At 43.9% G+C, this 19985-nt stretch overlaps 1 protein-coding gene across 1 annotated transcript in view; it reads right to left on the bottom strand.

Annotated features, from left to right (window-relative positions):
- The window catches only part of LOC115136843 (calpain-5-like), a 30660-nt gene extending 16347 nt beyond the window's left edge, over window positions 1-14313 (bottom strand). Inside the window, exons 1-3 of the mRNA XM_029672679.2 lie at window positions 13895-14313; window positions 6217-6376; window positions 7-138 (exon numbers count right to left, since the gene is read on the bottom strand). Of these exons, the coding sequence (XP_029528539.1) occupies window positions 7-138; window positions 6217-6372 (288 nt within the window). The 5' untranslated portion in view covers window positions 6373-6376; window positions 13895-14313. The remainder of the gene's footprint in view (window positions 1-6; window positions 139-6216; window positions 6377-13894) is intronic.
- Window positions 14314-19985: the final 5672 nt, after the last annotated feature.

The raw sequence follows: 19985 nt of genomic DNA on the forward strand, positions 1-19985 counted from the left end.
CCTTACCTTTTGCCACAGAGTTTCTCTGGATGCCAGGGAGGAGCAGGCCGCTACGAACCAACAGTTCCCCAGCTGGCCCTGGAGGAGGTCATGAGCACTGATACCATCCACAAACAACTTGGGGTTATCACACAGCTCCTATAGAGAAGAGACAACATGGGGTTATCACACAGCTCCTATAGAGAAGAGACAACATGGGGTAATCACACAGCTCCTATAGAGAAGAGACAACATGGGGTTATCACACAGCTCCTATAGAGAAGAGACAAGAAGCTCCTATAGAGAAGAGACAACATGGGGTTATCACACAGCTCCTATAGAGAAGAGACAACATGGGGTTATCACACAGCTCCTATAGAGAAGAGACAACATGGGGTTATCACACAGCTCCTATAGAGAAGAGACAACATGGGGTTATCACACAGCTCCTATAGAGAAGAGACAACATGGGGTTATCACACAGCTCCTATAGAGAAGAGACAACATGGGGTTATCACACAGCTCCTATAGAGAAGAGACAACATGGGGTTATCACACAGCTCCTATAGAGAAGAGACAACATGGGGTTATCACACAGCTCCTATAGAGAAGAGACAACATTGGGTTAAAGCTAGATTTACAATACTAAGGAATGTCTCATGTGTATTCGACTTCAGTGCAGTCTGACTATGTGCATTTGTATCAAATTGTACATTTAAATGAAATGATAAAGGGAGGAGGGGACAACGGGATTAACACACAGAGGGGAGGGTGGGAGAGAGAGAGGGACAGAAGACAGAGAAAGAGGGGGGGGTGCAAACAAGAGAAATGAGACAGGATATTAGGCTAACCACCCCTTTCCCCAATTAAAATTCAAATCTAAATCAACAGTCAAAAGAACAAGTTTCTGAGATGCATCTGAGTAGAAGCCAAGAGAACCATTAGTGATAAAGATCTCTTCCTCTCCTCTGTCCATCCATCCATCACTCTATCCTTGTTAATGAATGACACTCAGAGACTGTTTTATGTGGCTGTGCTGCTCTCTCTGAGCTGACCACTAATGGCAGGAGGTAGGGAGGGTTTCCCAACAGTCTGGGTGCGTCTCAACTTCCACACAATATAGTGCGCTAACTACGACCAAGGCCCAAATGGGAACATAGAGGTCCCAAGTGTCACCTAGAACCACAGATCATTAAGTCCCTTTTCCATCCGCTCCTTCCCTCAGCCCCAGCAGAGAACAGCCTCTCTAGGCAACGTGTGGTAGGACATAGGGCAGGGCGATATGGACAAAATATCATATAAACACTATTTATTTTTTAGACTGTATTTTATGTTTTTGAATAATAAAAGTTGTACATTAGTGAGTGATCCTAGGGTGCTTTATGAGTAGTGAGTGATCCTAGAAGGCTTTATGAGTAGTGAGTGATCCTAGGGTGCTTTATGAGTAGTGAGTGATCCTAGGGTGCTTTATGAGTAGTGAGTGATCCTAGGGTGCTTTATGAGTAGTGAGTGATCCTAGGGTGCTTTATGAGTAGTGAGTGATCCCAGGGTGCTTTATGAGTAGTGAGTGATCCCAGGGTGCTTTATGAGTAGTGAGTGATCCTAGGAGGCTTTATGAGTAGTGAGTGATCCTAGGGTGCTTTATGAGTAGTGAGTGATCCTAGAAGGATTTATGAGTAGTGAGTGATCCTACGGTGCTTTATGAGTAGTGAGTGATCCTAGGGTGCTTTATGAGTAGTGAGTGATCCTAGGGTGCTTTATGAGTAGTGAGTGATCCTAGGGTGCTTTATGAGTAGTGAGTGATCCCAGGGTGCTTTATGAGTAGTGAGTGATCCGAGAAGGCTTTATGAGTAGTGAGTGATCCTAGGGTGCTTTATGAGTAGTGAGTGATCCTAGGGTGCTTTATGAGTAGTGAGTGATCCCAGGGTGCTTTATGAGTAGTGAGTGATCCTAGAAGGCTTTATGAGTAGTGAGTGATCCTAGGGTGCTTTATGAGTAGTGAGTGATCCTAGAAGGCTTTATGAGTAGTGAGTGATCCTACAGTGCTTTATGAGTAGTGAGTGATCCTAGAAGGCTTTATGAGTAGTGAGTGATCCTAGGGTGCTTTATGAGTAGTGAGTGATCCTAGGGTGCTTTATGAGTAGTGAGTGATCCTAGGGTGCTTTATGAGTAGTGAGTGATCCTAGAAGGCTTTATGAGTAGTGAGTGATCCTAGGGTGCTTTATGAGTAGTGAGTGATCCGAGAAGGCTTTATGAGTAGTGAGTGATCCTAGGGTGCTTTATGAGTAGTGAGTGATCCTAGGGTGCTTTATGAGTAGTGAGTGATCCTAGAAGGCTTTATGAGTAGTGAGTGATCCTACGGTGCTTTATGAGTAGTGAGTGATCCTAGAAGGATTTATGAGTAGTGAGTGATCCTACGGTGCTTTATGAGTAGTGAGTGATCCTAGAAGGATTTATGAGTAGTGAGTGATCCTACGGTGCTTTATGAGCAGTGAGTGATCCTAGAAGGCTTTATGAGTAGTGAGTGATCCTACGGTGCTTTATGCGTAGTGAGTGATCCTAGAAGGCTTTATGAGTAGTGAGTGATCCTACGGTGCTTTATGAGTAGTGAGTGATCCTACGGTGCTTTATGAGTAGTGAGTGATCCTAGAAGGCTTTATGAGTAGTGAGTGATCCTAGAAGGCTTTATGAGTAGTGAGTGATCCTAGAAGGCTTTATGAGTAGTGAGTGATCCTACGGTGCTTTATGAGTAGTGAGTGATCCTAGGGTGCTTTATGAGTAGTGAGTGATCCTAGAAGGATTTATGAGTAGTGAGTGATCCTACGGTGCTTTATGAGCAGTGAGTGATCCTACGGTGCTTTATGAGTAGTGAGTGATCCTAGGGTGGCAACACATATATTCTAAGTGATTTCAATGGGTCTTTCTCCATTCTGATTGTTTTATACTGTTCAATTGAATCAAGAATAATTTTCTGCATTTTCATCCATTTCCGGCACTCATTTGAGATCATTTCCATACTGCGGCAACGCAGGGCTGCACGATATGGGCTAACAATCTAGACCTGCAAATTTACTTGCGATTTACAGCAAAACACTTGGGTGAACTGTTGGAATCATGGAAATAATGATTATTCTAATTCTATAGTTTGAATATAATAGTGGGAACTTTGAATACAGTGTTGTTTGACATGAAAACAAATGAAAATGCCAGGAAGGTGTTGTTATTGTGACAGGCAAGGAACCAAAGTGTTGATAAGTGTTTTCCCTAGGGGACCCTATAATCTTTAGCTACATGGAATGTTTTCTCTTAGCTACTTCATATAGCTAAAATTCTTGCTTTGCGTATTCCTCTTTGATTTAGAAGATACATGCTGATTAGGTCTACACCATCACTGGTATTATCAGGCTGTATTGCTAATTACGTTTGCTCTGACTCAGTACAGTATTTATTGGCTAGCTAGTGATTTGCATTAGCGGCTAACAAGATTTAGGCCCAACTTGCTAAGAAAATGCAAACTAGCTGTTGGCAGATGTAAGAAACACAAACTAATAGTGTAATTATAGAACGCTAGTTGATTTATAATAAGAAGCTAAGTGAAAATAGCATCGTTGTCATCAACATTGTTGCATGTGCTGCATTGATCATGCAGACTGAACACAAGTGTCTCATGGTTGAGGAACAAGAAATGTGCTCCTTGAGTGACAGAGGGCGGGGCTAGGTCTGTGTGGAAAGTGGCATGGAGAGAGAGAGAAGAGAGAGGAGAGATACGACTCAAGTAGCAAAGTAAACCATAAAAATGGTACACCAGGCGTATCACATTTAACAAACCAAACATTAAAATACCGTTATAGAAGGTAAAGTAAAAACCCAAACCTGTCCGTGCATCAAAACCGGTATATCGTAAAATACGGTACACTGCCCAGCCCTAGGAGGACAGTACCAGGCTGGGGTGGTGATGTAGGCCCTGGAGCAGGACCAGAGGAGGAGGAGGAAGATGAGAAGCAGGCCTGACCACACTAAGCTACTCTTTGGGACTGTACTAGACACTACTATAACTAGAGGTTAACAGGGGGATCAGAGGTCTTGTGAAAGACATTGGGGATAAAAACCTCTGGTACACTCCCAAAGAAGATCAGTAAGTCTAACACACTGTAGAGTGGCTCTTTTCTCAACCCTTTCCATGGTTCGCTGCTCTAACCACACACCGCCACACCCTACCCGCGCTTTCTCTGAGCCAGGGGCCCCTCCTGAGGAATCTCACTAGGTGAGAAGTAACCTTTTGCCTTGAGCTTGATCAGCTGCTGTGTTGGAGCAAGGCTGGAGGAAAAACATGAATACAATAGATATATTATCTATGAGTAATACCTTTACACCAAGGCTTTATTTACTGGTCCAACCAGTCCTGCTGTTACACCCTCCCTTACCTGGACTGTAACCACAGCTGTAGAATAATAGCAGAGTATAAAGAAAGTAGAACATATCATGGGAGCGGCATGTACTGTAACAGATGAATATCGGAACAGTAGACACACACGGATGTGAAGCAGAACAGACAGAAGGTACTGTTGGTTGTCACCAGAGTGTTGCTGTTTGTTTTATCCCTCTCCCACTGGACGGACTGCTCTCTCTCTCTCTTCTCCTGTGTTCATCTGATATTAACTAGTACCTCTCCTACTGGTGTTCAGACAGTCAACGCCACGTTAGCTCCTGATACAGCTCAGTGCTGCGCAACCAGGACGTGTGTGTGTGTTGCAATAGTGTTTCCATCTATCAGCAGTGATAACATACTGGTCACCTGATATTAACTAGTACCTCTCCTACTGGTCACATGATATTAACTACTTCCTCTCCTACTGGTCACCTGATATTAACTACTTCCTTTCCTACTGGTCACCTGATATTAACTACTACCTCTCCTACTGGTCACCTGATATTAACTACTATCTCTGCTACTGGTCACCTGATATTAACTACTACCTCTCCTACTGGTCACCTGATATTAACTAGTACCTCTCCTACTGGTCACCTGGTATTAACTAGTACCTCTCCTACTGGTCACCTGATATTAACTAGTACCTCTCCTACTGGTCACCTGATATTAACTAGTACCTCTCCTACTGGTCACCTGATATTAACTAGTACCTCTCCTACTGGTCACCTGGTATTAACTAGTACCTCTCCTACTGGTCACCTGATATTAACTAGTACCTCTCCTACTGGTCACCTGATATTAACTACTACCTCTCCTACTGGTCACCTGATATTAACTACTACCTCTCCTACTGGCCACCTGATATTAACTACTTCCTCTCCTACTGGTCACCTGATATTAACTACTTCCTCTCCTACTGGTCACCTGATATGAACTACTTCCTCTCCTACTGGTCACCTGATATTAACTACTTCCTCTCCTACTGGTCACCTGATATTAACTACTTCCTCTCCTACTGGTCACCTGATATTAACTACTTCCTCTCCTACTGGTCACCTGATATTAACTACTTCCTCTCCTACTGATCACCTGATATTAACTACTTCCTCTCCTACTGGTCACCTGATATTAACTAGTACCTCTCCTACTGGTCACCTGATATTAATGTACCCACACACCATTTGAAGGGTTCATAGAGAGGAACATTTCTTCCATTTCATCCTCTATACCTTCCCTGACCCATTTTCTTTCTTACACCCCCCCCCCCCCCCTCTATCTGAAAGTCTGTGAGATAATAAACAAACTCTCAGTCGGATGCTTATTCAAACACCTTAACTCTAGGGCTGGCACAATTACTGTATAACCGTGTAACCGACAGTTATGGATGAAGACAGTCATGAAAATAGAATTACCGTACAAACAAATGAACCGCTCACTGTAGACGGGATGGCCGGGCAATCGTGCGGTTGAGTCCATTTCTGCGATAACATGGACTCTTCAAAACTGTGATTTTCAAACACTATGAGAATTCGCGGTGATGTGGGGAACAAGAAAATACCCTCCCTCTGGTTAGAAACTCTTTGTTTTGAACATCACTGTTTTTGACTTTTAATCCTACCAAGTGGTGACAGCTTTTATCCTAGGACCTTTCTTCTCTTTTTAACCACTGATCATAGAAACACACTGGTTTCACATCATGTAGACACTGTTTGGTGCTGAAGAGGATGAATATGAGGTTGAAAAGTGGCGGAATTGCCCTTTTTCTCCCCCCCCCCACACACACCCCTCACGTTAGTGTGTGGTACCTTAGGTCTCTTCCAGGTGATGGTTCCTATGCTGTTCGTCTTGTAGAACAGAGACTGGTCCGTAGCCGGAAACACAGAGTCTTCAAACAGGACCCGATGCTGCTGGCACTTCTTACGCAGGGAGGAATAGCCCTGTCCTTCAAATGGCACCACCATCACCCTGCAGGAACACACACACATACACTGTAACACACACAGCAGCAAAACACTGGTTCTCATACGACACAACCATCTCCCTGGAACACACACACATACACTGTCACACACACAGCAGCAAAACACTGGTTCTCACACGACACAACCATCTCCCTGGAACACACACACATACACTGTCACACACACAGCAGCAAAACACTGGTTCTCATACGACACAACCATCTCCCTGGAACACACACACATACACTGTCACACACACAGCAGCAAAACACTGATTCTCATACGACACAACCATCTCCCTGGAACACACACACATACACTGTCACACACACAGCAGCAAAACACTGGTTCTCATACGACACAACCATCTCCCTGGAACACACACACATACACTGTCACACACACAGCAGCAAAACACTGGTTCTCACACGACACAACCATCTCCCTGGAACACACACACATACACTGTCACACACACAGCAGCAAAACACTGTTTCTCATATGACACAACCATCTCCCTGGAACACACACAGTTACAGTCCAAACAGTGTAAAAAATTATATTTTCTGGAAGGAAAAACACTTTGTGTAAACTTAAACGACTAATACCAGACAAAGCATGTAGAAATTATAAGGGACCTATAACATTTATTGTATATAAATAAGAGAGAACTAACAGTCCCCTACATAAAAGCTAGGTAATCAGGGAGAATAAAAACAATGAATTTAGCAGTATTGATTTTGCTATCATGTCTGAACAACAGAACGCTGAATTAGTCATGGGAAAATGCATCGAATGGCTGGATATTAGCTTCAAACTGCAACCTTTTCTCTCAGCTCCATGACAAAAGTACAGCGCCAAGATGGGGGCCTGCGCGCCCATTGCCACACCGACCACCTCAGCCACTTGATATTTAAAAACCTGATATTGATCATGGTAGCACAGGAGGTTGGTGGCACCGTAATTGGGGAGGACGGGCTCGTGGTCATAGCTGGAGGAGAATGTTATCAAATAAATTAAACATGGTTTCCATGTGTTTGGTGGCATTTAATTCGCTCCGTTCAGGCCATTATTATGAGCTGTCCTCCTCTCAGCAGCCTGTGAATGGTGGTTACCGTAGCTTAAAGGCTACATTTTTCTGGTGGGGAGTCTATCACATTTATGCCCAGAGGAGGGCAAACAAGAGAAGGGTGTGTGTGTGTGTGTGTGTGTGTGTGTGTGTGTGTATGTCTGGGTGGTGTGTAATGACAGAGACCCATTATCTACATTCTACACTGACTCCTCCCATTGAAAGTAGAGAAAAAGAACCACCGTTGTTCAAGGATATCCTCTTTTTCAACACACACAGCACGTTACACCATAACAACATACGTCTCCAGTCACGTGACACATACACACAACAGACACTCCTAGTTTACCAATGGATCACTGGGAGTAACCAGCTCCCAACTCCAATGTTAGATCAGAGGTTACCAGACCTTTTAGCATAGTGGGCTTTTACAGTCTGAAGTTTTTTACCATTGTCTGTCTGCTAAACACACAAATTGCTGCTGTTCACAGATCAGACAGTCAGCAGGACTCTCTTGTAGTCATGGAGATGCTTATGGGATGTAGCTAGGTAGTGTAATCATGTTAGTGTTTGACAACCCTATTAGAGACAGAACACACACACAGTGTTTACCATAGACAAGGAGAGGGGTGAAGGGAGTAGTCGGTTCACAACAGCTAGAAGTACTAACTATACTGAACAAAAAGATAAATGCAACATCTAAAGTGTTGGTCCCATGTTTCATGAGCTGAAATAAAATTTGTTTACATCCCTCTAAGTGAGCATTTCTCAGTTGCCAAGATAATCCATCCACCTGACAGGTGTGGCATATCAAGTAGCTGATTCAACTGATTCATTACACAGTTGCAGCTTTGTCACACAGCACAATGCAACAGATGTCTCAAGTTTTGAGGGAGGTTGCAATTGGCATGCTGAATGCAGGAGTGTCCACCAGAGGTGTTGCCAGAGAATCTTATGTTCATTTCTCTACCATAAGTGGCCTCAAACGTGGTTTTCGAGAATTTGGCAGTACGTCCAACCGGCCTCACAACCACAGACCACGTGTAACTGTGCCAGACCAGGACCTCCACATCCAGTAAAATCTTTGAAAATGTTGCATGTTGCGTCTATATTTTTGTTCAGTATACACTACTTGTTTGGATAAACTTCATTATTATTATGTATAGAATTGTATTGTTATTTATTTTTTACTTTTTATGTGATGCAGAGACTACAGGAAGAAGAATTATCACTGAATTATCACAGTCAATCATTGTAAAGTTTGTTTCTGTGTCAATTAATCCCATAAGCATTGGGTTTGCCAACTGGTGATTTGACACAAAAATAAAATATAATTAATTCACTCACTACAGGAATACTGTATGCAGTTCAGTCAACCACCGCTACTGGTTGGACTTAAGTCTACTGGAGGTCTAGATGGAGCTGTCACGGTACTACCTACAACTACACTGCTCAAAACAATAAAGGGAACACTTAAACAACACAATGTAACTCCAAGTCAATTACACTTCTGTGAAATCAAACTGTCCACTTAGGAAGCAGCACTGATTGACAATATATTTCACATGCTGTTGTGCAAATGGAATAGACAACAGGTGGAAATTATAGGCATTTAGCAAGACACCCCCAATAAAGGAGTGGTTCTGCAGGTGGTGACCACAGACCACTTCTCAGTTCCTATGCTTCCTGGCTGATGTTTTGGTCACTTTTGAATGCTGGCGGTGCTTTCACTCTAGTGGTAGAATGAGACGGAGTCTACAACCCACACAAGTGGCTCAGGTAGTGCAGCTCATCCAGGATGGGACATCAATGCGAGCTGTGGCAAGAAGGTTTGCTGTGTCTGTCAACGTAGTGTCCAGAGCATGGAGGCGCTACCAGGAGACAGGCCAGTACATCAGGAGACGTGGAGGAGGCCGTAGGAGGGCAACAACCCAGCAGCAGGACCGCTACCTCCACCTTTGTGTAAGGAGGAGCAGGAGGAGCACTGCCAGAGCCCTGCAAAATGACCTCCAGCAGGCCATAAATGTGCATGTGTCTGCTCAAACGGTCCGAAACAGACTCCATGAGGGTGTTATGAGGGCCCGACGTACACAGGTGGGGGTTGTGCTTACAGCCCAACACCGTGCAGGACGTTTGGCATTTGCCAGAGAACACCAATATTGGCAAATTCACCACTGACACCCTGTGCTCTTCACAGATGAAAGCAGGTTCACACTGAGCACGTGACAGATGTGACAGAGTCTGGAGAAGCCGTGGAGAACGTTCTGCTGCCTGCAACATCCTCCAGCATGACCGGTTTGACGGTGGGTCAGTCATGGTGTGGGGTGGCATTTCTTTGGGGGGCACATGGAGGGCTCGCCAGAGGTAGCCTGACTGCCATTAGGTACCGAGATGACATCCTCAGACCCCTTCTGAGACCATATGCTGGTGCGGTTGGCCCTGGGTTCCTCCTGGGTTCCTCCTAATGCAAGACAATGCTAGACCTCATGTGGCTGGAGTGTGTCAGCAGTTCCTGCAAGAGGAAGGCATTGATGCTATGGACTGGCCCGCCCGTTCCCCAGACCTGAATCCAATTGAGCACATCTGGGACATCATGTCTCGCTCCATCCACCACCACCAGGTTGCCCAGCCCGGCGGTGATACAATCTCCGGCAAAATCATTCGCAAGGAGATTCCTGCAAAAATATTATTTGAAGATGAAGATGGATGAAATGGATGCCGCCTCTGCTGTAAAAATGAAGAGAGGTATTGATAGAACATCAGACCTCATTATCCTTGGAAGCCATGGAAAACATCTGAGCAAGATTTGAAAGACTACTTTGCCACTTTTTACACATACAGAGATCACCCGTTCACCGACACTGGACAGTCACTGGACAGTCTGTGGTGCAAGACCCATCTCAATGTCAACTGTTCAGAGGAGACAGTGAAATAGGCCGTCATGGTCGAATTGCTGCAAAGAAACCAACACTAAAGGACACCAATAATAAGAAGAGACTTGCTTGGGCCAAGAAATGCGAGCAATGGACATTAGACCGGTCTGATGAAATTTGGACTCATCAGACCGGTCTAATGTCCATTGCTCGCATTTCTTGGCCCAAGCAAGTCTCTTCTTATTATTGGTGTCCTTAGTGTTGGTTTCTTTGCAGCAATTCGACCATGACGGCCTATTTCACTGTCTCCTCTGAACAGTTGACGTTGAGATGGGTCTTGCACCACAGACTGTCCAGGAGTTGGCGGATGCTTTAGTCCGGGTCTGGGAGGAGATCCCTCAGGAGACCATCCGCCACCTCATCAGGAGCATGCCCAGGCATTGTAGGGAGGTCATACAGGCACGTGGAGGCCACACACACAACTGAGCCTCATTTTGACTTGTTTTAAGGACATTACATCAAAGTTGGATCAGCCTGTAGTGTGGTTTTCCACTTTAATTTTGAATGTGACTCCAAATCCAGACCTCCATGGGTTGATAAATTTGATTTCCATTGATAATTTGTGTGTGATTTTGTTGTCAGCAAATTCAACTATGTAAAGAAAAAAGTATTTAATAAGAATATTTCATTCATTCAGATCTAGGATGTGTTATTTTAGTGTTCCCTTTATTTTTTTTTGAGCAGTGTATATATTCCTTGCAGATCTGAGGGAGTAGGAACTAGGGAAGGGGACTAGGGGTATGAATGGAATGTGGCCAGCCTAGCTGTGGGTTCTGTCTAAGAAGGGGACTATTGGGTTCTGTCCTGACAGGAAACATTATATCCACATGTCAAAATCACTACTACTACAGAGGTCCCCTCCATATTCATCTCTATCGCTCTCATTCTCTCTCTTTCTCTCCCCTCTTTCACATACACTTCATCTCATTTGCTCTGCCTGTTTGTTTTAATTCTGTCTCACTTCTCCATACTACCCTTCGTTCTATCCCACACTCATCGTGTATCAATCTCACTCTTTGTACAGTGCATTTGGAAAGTATTCAGACCCCTTGACATAACATTTTATTACATTACAGCCTTATTCTAAAATGTATTCAATTGTTGTTGTTTTTTCCCCCTCAATCTACACCCAATACCCAATAATGACAAAACAAAAACAGGTTTATAAAAAAATAAAAAATAAAGTGAAATATCACATCTACATAAGTATTCAGACCCTTTACCAAGTACTTTGTTGAAGCACCTTTGACAGAGATTACAGCCCCGTGTCTTCTTGGGTATGACGCTACAAGCTTGGCACACCTGTATTTGGTGAGATTCTCACATTCTTCTCTGCAGGTCCTCTCAAGCTCTGTCAGGTTGGACGGGGAGCGTAGCTGCAGAGCTATTTTCAGGTTTCTCCAGAGATGTGAGATCGGGTTCGAGTCCGGGCTCTGGCTAAGCCACTCAAGGACATTCAGAGAGTTGTCCTGAAGCCACTCCTGTGTTTGTCTTGGCTGTGATTAGGGTCATTGTCCTGTTGGAAGGTGAACCTTCACCCCCAGTCTGAGGTCCTGAGCGCTCTGGAGCAGGTTTTCATCAAGGATGTCTCTGTACTTTGCTCCATTCATCTTTCCCTTGATCCCGACTAGTCTCCCAGTCCCTGCCACTGAAAAACATCTCCACAGTATGCTGCCACCACCATGCTTCACCGTAGGGATGGTGCCAGGTTTCCTCCAGACGTGACGCTTGGCATTCAGGCCAAACAGTTCAATCTTGGTTTCATCAGACCAGAGAATCTTGTTAATCATGTTCTGAGAGTCCTTTAGGCAGTGGTGTAAAGCACTTACAGTACCAGTCAAAAGTTGACACACCTACTCATTCAAAGGTTTTTCTTTATTTTTACTATTTTCTACATTATAGAATAATAGTGAAGACATCAAAACTATTAAATAACACATATGAAATCATGTAGTAACCAAAAGTGTTAAACAAATCAAAATATATTTTAGATTCTTCAAAGCAACCACCATTTGCCTTGACATCTTTGCACACTTATTTAATTTTTATTTAACTAGGCAAATTAGTTAAGAACAAATTCTTATTTACAATGAAGGCCTAACCTGGACTACGCTGGGCCAATTGTGGGCTGCCCTATGGGACTCCCAATCACAGCTGGTTTTGATGCAGCCTGGAATCGAACCAGGGTCTGTAGTGACCGCTGCGCCACTCGGGAGCCCACGGCTGTATTGTTGTCTCTACCCTTTTGCCCTTTGTGATGTTGTCTGTGCCCAATAATGTTTGTACACTGTTTTGTGCTGCTGCCATGTTGTGTTGCTACCATGTTGTTGTCATGTGTTGCTGCCATGCTATGTTGTTGTCTAGGTCTCTCTTTATGTAGTGTTATCTCTCTTGTCGTGATGTGTGTTTTGTCCTATGTTTTTAATCCCAGCCCCCGTCCCCGCAAGAGGCCTTTTGCCAGGCCGTCATTGTAAATAAGAATTTGTTCTTAACTGACTTGCCTAGTTAAATAAATAAATAATGGAGCGAGCGTCACATTAGTCTGTAACAATCAGCTAGCTACTCGAACCACAACACCAACCCAATGTTAGCGGAGGGTGTGACTGGCATGGTGTGAGGGTGTTCTCAGGCAATAACACCGAAAGACATGGTACAGACTGAAATGGCAGAGACAAACTATACTACAACCGTCTCTTTGTTCACAGTTCAGTCCCCATTTAACATACTCAAGAGTATAGGACTGAAAAGAATAGTTGAGTCCTACATGACTCATCAGGCTTTAGAACTTCTACTGAGGAGAAATGAGTTGGGGATGGAGAGAGAAAGTCAGGATTCATAACAGACCTCCACAGCCTGGGGCAAAGGTAGTAGCTCTTCTCAGTAAGTCTAAACACATTTTACAGACTGCAGCTGCTGGGGAGAAAGAAAGTGTATGTTCTGCTTTCCTGCGAGTGAGCTAAGCATATCAACCACACCCACGAATAGATAGTAGACTATTGAACTGAACTAACGTCAAAACGTGTTTGTTTTATACTTGCTGAAGACACAGCAGTTGGTAGCCAAGTAAAACTCAACTCCACGATGTACTGTACTTCACATCAACGGAGTTGCGCTACATCTAGTGTGGGCTTCGACATCACATAAAATGCATATTTATGTATTTTTCTAAAATACTGCTTTTGTCCTGTGTAAATGTGGGCTATTTTTGGGGTTGTTGAAATACGTCGTTTTTTTATTTAGATAAAAAAAAAATATATATATATATATGTAACTTCCGAGCTCCAGTCCGCCCACTCGCGTCTTCGCTCAACTCCGTTGATGGTCTACATCGTGGAATATAATTTAACTTGGCTAGCAGTTGGTAAAATCGTATGCTCTAAAAAAAGTTTAAATACATTCACACAGAGACAAACATATGCATAATTGCTGTGGGCTATGCTCTACAAAAGATTAAATAAATTCATTCATCATCATTCATTTCCGTAAAACCGACTGGCTGCTTTAGTTTGGGGTAGTTTACCTTGGAAGAGTTGACTCCCTCGGTGACGTATTCGTTTCTCTCCTGTACTACTGGGGCTTCAGTCGGTGAGACCCCTGGTTCGCTCCTGGAGGCTGCTCTTCTGATGCACGAGCTCCCCAGGGCTCGCTTGCTGTCTCTTTCTCACTCTTTCTCTCTCACACACAGGGGAGGGCTGAGTCTTACGGCGGGAGCTGAGCTCTGGCTACTCCTGTTCCCTGACCATGTTGATCAGAATCATGTGGTCCATTTTAGTGTCGACTAGACCTACTGCTCCAATGACATGATCAAGTTGAATCAAAGCTCTTAAAAATATTAATTGGAGCCTACTGTTCTTCACATAAACCATTTGAGAATAAATCCACGTCTCTTTTGGAAAGTGCCTATTTCGGCTAATTTCCAAACAGTAATCTATTTCTGCCTTGTCTTTAAAAAAAAGTGTGATGTTAAAGCAATAAGGCACGAGGGGGTGTGGTATATGGCCAATATACCATGGGCTGTTCTTACTTGCGACGCGGAGTGCCTGGATTCAGCCCTTAGCCTTGGTATATTGGCCATATATCACAAACCCTCCAGGTGCCTTATTGCTATTATAAACTGGTTACCAACGTAATTAGATTATAAAAATAAATGGTATATGGTCTGATATATCACGGCTGGCAGCCATTCAGCATTCAGGGCTTGAACCATCCAGTTTATAATTATCTTTTGATTCTGGGCAAAACTCCTCACCTTACAAGAATTGTAACTAAAGCAACTTCGCAAACTCAATATTTTACTTTTCTCCAGAATTAGGTCTAATTAGTTTCAAAACGCACAAAGAAAGATAGAATGTTGCTGTACAATGTTTTCGAAGATGTATGTCTGATGGCACAGTAGCATGCGTTTAGGCTGGGTTCACACAGGCAGCCCAATTCTGATCTTTTTCACTAGGTCTCTTGGCCAATCAGATCTGAAAAAGCTCTAATGTGAAAAGATCTGATGTGATCGGTCAAAAGAAGAATTAGTGGAAACAATTAAAGAATTGGGCTGCCTGTGTGAACAAATCAAATTGCAGCCAGTATGCAGCAGATCAATCAATTTGCCAGTCTGGAAACAATGTAACACTTTCCCTATCCCAGTCTGCTGTCCCCACATGCTTCAAGATGGCCACCATGGTTCCCGTACCCAAAAAGGCAAAGGTAACTGAACTGAATGACAATCGTCTCGTAGCACTCACTTCTGTCATCATGAAGTGCTTTGAGCGACTAGTCAAGGATCATATCACCTCCACCTTACCTGTAAACCTAGACCCACTGCAATTTGCATACCGCCCCAATAGGTCCACAGACGATGCAATTGCCGTCACACTGCCCTATCCCATCTGGACAAGAGGAATACCTATGTAAGAATGCTGTTCATTGACTACAGCTCAGCATTCAACACCATAGTACCCTCCAAGCTCATCATTAAGCTTGAGGCCCTGGGTCTAAAACCCACCTTGTGCGATTGGGTCCTGGACATCCTGACGGGCCGCCCCCAGGTGGTGAAGGTAGGAAACAACATATCAACTTCGCTGATCCTCAACACTGGGGCCCCAAAAGGGTGCATGCTCAGCCCCCTCCTGTACTCCCTGTTCACCCATGACTGCGTGGCCAAGCACGCCTCCAACTCGATCATCAAGTTTGCAGACAACACAACAGTAGTAGGCTTGATCACCAACAACAACGAGACAGTCTATGGGGAGGAGGTGAGGGCACTCGGAGTGTGGTGTCAGGAAAACAACCTCTCACTCAATGTCAACAAAACAGAGGAGATGATTGTGGACTTCAGGAAACAGCAGAAGGAGCACCCCCCTATCCACATCGATGGGACAGCAGTGGAGAAGGTGGAAAGTTTCATGTTCCTGGGCGCACACATCACAGACAAACTGAAATGATTTACCCACACCGACAGTGTGGTGAAGAAGGCGCAACAGCGCCTCTTCAACCTCAGGAGGCTGAAGAAATTTGGCTTGTCACCTAAAACCCTCACAAACTTCTACAGATGCACAATTGAGAGCATCCTGTCGGGCTGTATCACCTCCTGGTATGGCAACTGCACCACCCACAACCGCAGGGCTCTCCAGAGGGTGGTGCAGTCTGCACAACGCATCACCGGGGGGGCAAACTACCTACCCTCTAGGACACCTACAGCACCCGATGTCACAGAAAGGCAAAAAAGATCATCAAGGCCAACAACCACCCGAGCCACTGCCTGTTCACCCCGCTACCATCCAGAAGGCGAGGCCAATACAGGTGTATCAAAGCTGGGACCGAGAGACTGAAAAATAGTTTCTATCTCAAGACTGTTAAACAGACATCACTAACACAGAGAGGCTGCTGCCTACATACAGACTTGAAATCATTGGCCACTCTAACAGATGGATCACTCGTCACTTTATTAATGCCACTTTAATAATTATGTTTACATATCTTGCGCTACTCATCCCAGATGTATATGTAACGGATGTGAAACGGCTAGCTTAGTTAGCGGTGTGCGCTAAATAGCGTTTCAATCGGTTACGTCACTTGCTCTGAGACCTTGAAGTAGTAGTTCCCCTTGCTCTGCAAGGGAAGCGGCTTTTGTGGAGCGATGGGTAACGATGCTTCGAGGGTGACTATTGTTGATGTGTGCAGAGCGTCCCTGGTTCACGCCCAGGTCGGGGCGAGGGGACGGACGTAAAGTCTATACGGTTACATATATACTGTATTTTATACCATCTATTGCATCTCATCTATACTGATCGGTCATGGCCCATCCATATATTTATATGTACATATCCTTATTTCATCCCTTTATTTAGATTTGTGTGTATTGGGTAGTTATTGTGAAATTGTTCAATTACTTGTTAGATATTGCTGCACTGTCGGGAACTAGAAGCACAAGCAATTTCACTACACTCGCAATAACATCTGCTAACCATGTGTATGTCACCAATACAATTTAATTTAATCGGCATAAGTTTACAGTTTGTTTAGAAACAACACGTTTTTCACGTCTCTGCTATTTACAGTACTGCAGCGCCCACCTGTGGCCACCGGGTAAAAGGACCGCAGCGTAATGTACTGCCAGTGGCCGTGACCGAGGTGGCGAAGTGTCTGTCTGTCGCGCTGTGTCATTAATGTTTAACACTAAGGGACTGGAGTCACCGGAGTCATGTGAGAAACTGCACTTTACTGAACTGAAGAAAGACAACATTCACATCAGACAACGGGAGAGATGGACATGAAACATCTAACGTGTTAGTTTAAATGAAGACGGTTTGTTGTTTAAGGAGATACACTTAGAACAAACTACACAGTAAGTCATAATGATATTATGATGAGGAGCAATGTATTGAAATATAATTTTTCACACAAGGCTATTACTTATTCACCCTGTGTGTTTTAATTAAGGAGTATACCAAGAGAACCCATGTCAGATACTTGATTGGTTAATTTATTGATCGGTTGATTGCTTTATTATTTCTCTGTGGAATATAAAAACATATTACTCAACATGGGTCCTCTGGGAAACATTATCCTTACTCTCTGTGTGTGTGTGTGTGTGTGTGTGTGTAGTGGTGGGGATGGGGAGAATTCCGGGGTATGTACTGATTGGCTCAGCACTCTGTATGGGTGTGGTCAGTCAAACCCTAAGCTACACCTCCAGGGTCAGCGTTCACAAAGAGAGGAGCCTCACACTGCCTTGCATGAACACAACACATGCAAGTGAGATAATGCACACACAAAAAAGACTACCTTTTCGGAATGTCCTATTACCCCTGTTTATACTGGTGTGTGTGTAGGAGCAGTTCAGTACTGACAGACCCCATTTGGTCAGGTCCTGAACAGCAGTCTTCATGCCAACCAGAAAGATGTTGGTTACTATGCAACGAGATGGTAGCCTGCGGATCCACATTGCCTCTCCTCACCACAGCAGCCTGTACTACTGCCTCCTACTGACCGGAGGACAAACTACACTCATCCTACCAGCTGTAAGTACTGTTGTAAGGCATCCATGTTGTGTTAATAAGACATGCACTATATAATAGGTTGCAGCGTGGCATTCCGGCAGGATGTGGGACAAGAGGATGAGGATAACTCTGCCTCGACGACAAGCATTATCATGGACAAAGTCATCTCCACCGGCCAAAACTCAGAGAAGCTTCAGGAGCAAATGTCATGAAGAGAACAGTACTTATCCCCTGCCCAAGCAGTGCTCGCTGTCCCTCACCAGGCTCAACACCATCGTGGCTGCTGCCAGCGCCAGCCCCCTCGACACCCAGAGCGCCCCGGGTAGAGACTCAGACCCTGACGAAAGGGATACAGCCAGTCCATCCCAGGGCCAGGAGAAACCAGTCTTTCAACTGGAGATGTGACATACAAGATCTGGGCCTGTATTCATAAAGCGTCTCAGTATGGCGGCTGAAAAATGATCCCATCCTGACCGGTTCATATAAATCTTAATCATTAGGAATTAAAACGCGAAACTGTTTCTAGGTCAGCCCTCCTAGTCTTGATAGATGCAGCCCCTAAGCAGAAAGATCAGGGTCATGTTCAATAGGGCATACAGACACACCGTACCAAAATAGTTTGGAACAGAAAAAAATGAGTTTCTTAATGGACAACTTTAACAGATAGTGCCTTGCCATTTCACTCCATTGTAAAACATTTACTCAATCACAAATTCCCAGACAAATTTAAGATTTTGACTTGTCATCAAATCCAGCAGATTCCATTAATATTTTGTTAAAGTAATTGGAAATAAAACATGAAATAAAATACATGTTAACTTTGGATGATTGTGTTGTTAATCCCAGTGTATATGGTTCTAACCTCGTCCCCAGGTTATAATTGTGCAAAACTCTAATAAGCCTGGATTAACATTTATAGTCTGGCCTATGTAAGAGTGAACAAAAAAATATGATTTATTTCATCATTATTTGAGCTTAGCGAATCACACGACTGCAAGACAGGGCTCCAAATTAGAGGTACACAATATGTGAGGAAGTGTTCAGAGGGAAGTGATTGATTAAATATAAAGCCGATGGCTATTGGCTCGGGACTTTTTCGTGTTCTTTCTATTGGGTTAAAGGCCCAGGGCAGTTAAAAAAAAAAACATGATTTCCCTGTGTTCTATAGACACTGAGTGTACAAAACATTGACCAGGTGAAAGCTATGTTCCCTTATTGATGTCACTTGTTAAATTCACTTCAAATCAGTGTAGATGAAGGGGAGAAGACAGGTTAAAGAAGGATTTTTAAGCCTTGAGACATGGATTGTGTATGTGTGCTATTCAGAGGGTGAATGGGCAAGACAAAATATGGTAGTAGGTGCCAGGCGCACCAGTTTAATTGTCAAGAACTAACACTGCTGGGTTTTTCCAAGCTCAACAGTTTCCCGTGTGCATCAAGAATGGGTCCACCTCCCAAAGGGCATCCAGCCAACTTGACACAACTGTGGGAAACATTGGAGTCAACATGAGCCAGCAATCCCTTTGGAATGCTTTCAACACCTTGTAGAGTCCATGCCCGACGACAAATTGAGACTGTTCTGAGGGCAAAGGGGGCTGCAACTCAATATTAGGACAGTTTTCTTAATGCTTTCTACCCTGTGTATATTTCCATACTGAGGCTGGAGTAATACTGTAAAAATTCTGATCATGTACTTTTAGTGCAAGAACTGTTCGAAAAGACCACCTGTTTTGGTGGGATGGAGTTTTGGCCTGTCTGGTGACATCACGAGGCAGTAAATTTGTTAATAGACCAATAAGAAAGAGTTCCAAACCTTTCTGCCAATAACATAGTTCTCTTCTCCCCACTCAGACCACTTCCAGACAGACCTAGCAAAATTCTTGCCTGAGAAATTGGTATTTGCTAAGTTCTGTTTCTTTTTGAGTATTTTAATTTAAAACAATCACATTAAGGTATTTAATTGTTAACACGAAAATATTTTATATGGATATAAAAACGTCTGCGTTGGATCTTTAACGAAGGCCATGTTGGACTTGTTGATCCACCAGACCCAATGAGCATCAAGCAAGTGTATGGTAAACAAGATGCATTTGGTCGTACCAATCACAGCCCAGTATA

The sequence above is a fragment of the Oncorhynchus nerka genome, linkage group LG11 (assembly GCF_034236695.1).
Source record: "Oncorhynchus nerka isolate Pitt River linkage group LG11, Oner_Uvic_2.0, whole genome shotgun sequence".
Classification (NCBI taxonomy): domain Eukaryota; kingdom Metazoa; phylum Chordata; class Actinopteri; order Salmoniformes; family Salmonidae; genus Oncorhynchus; species Oncorhynchus nerka.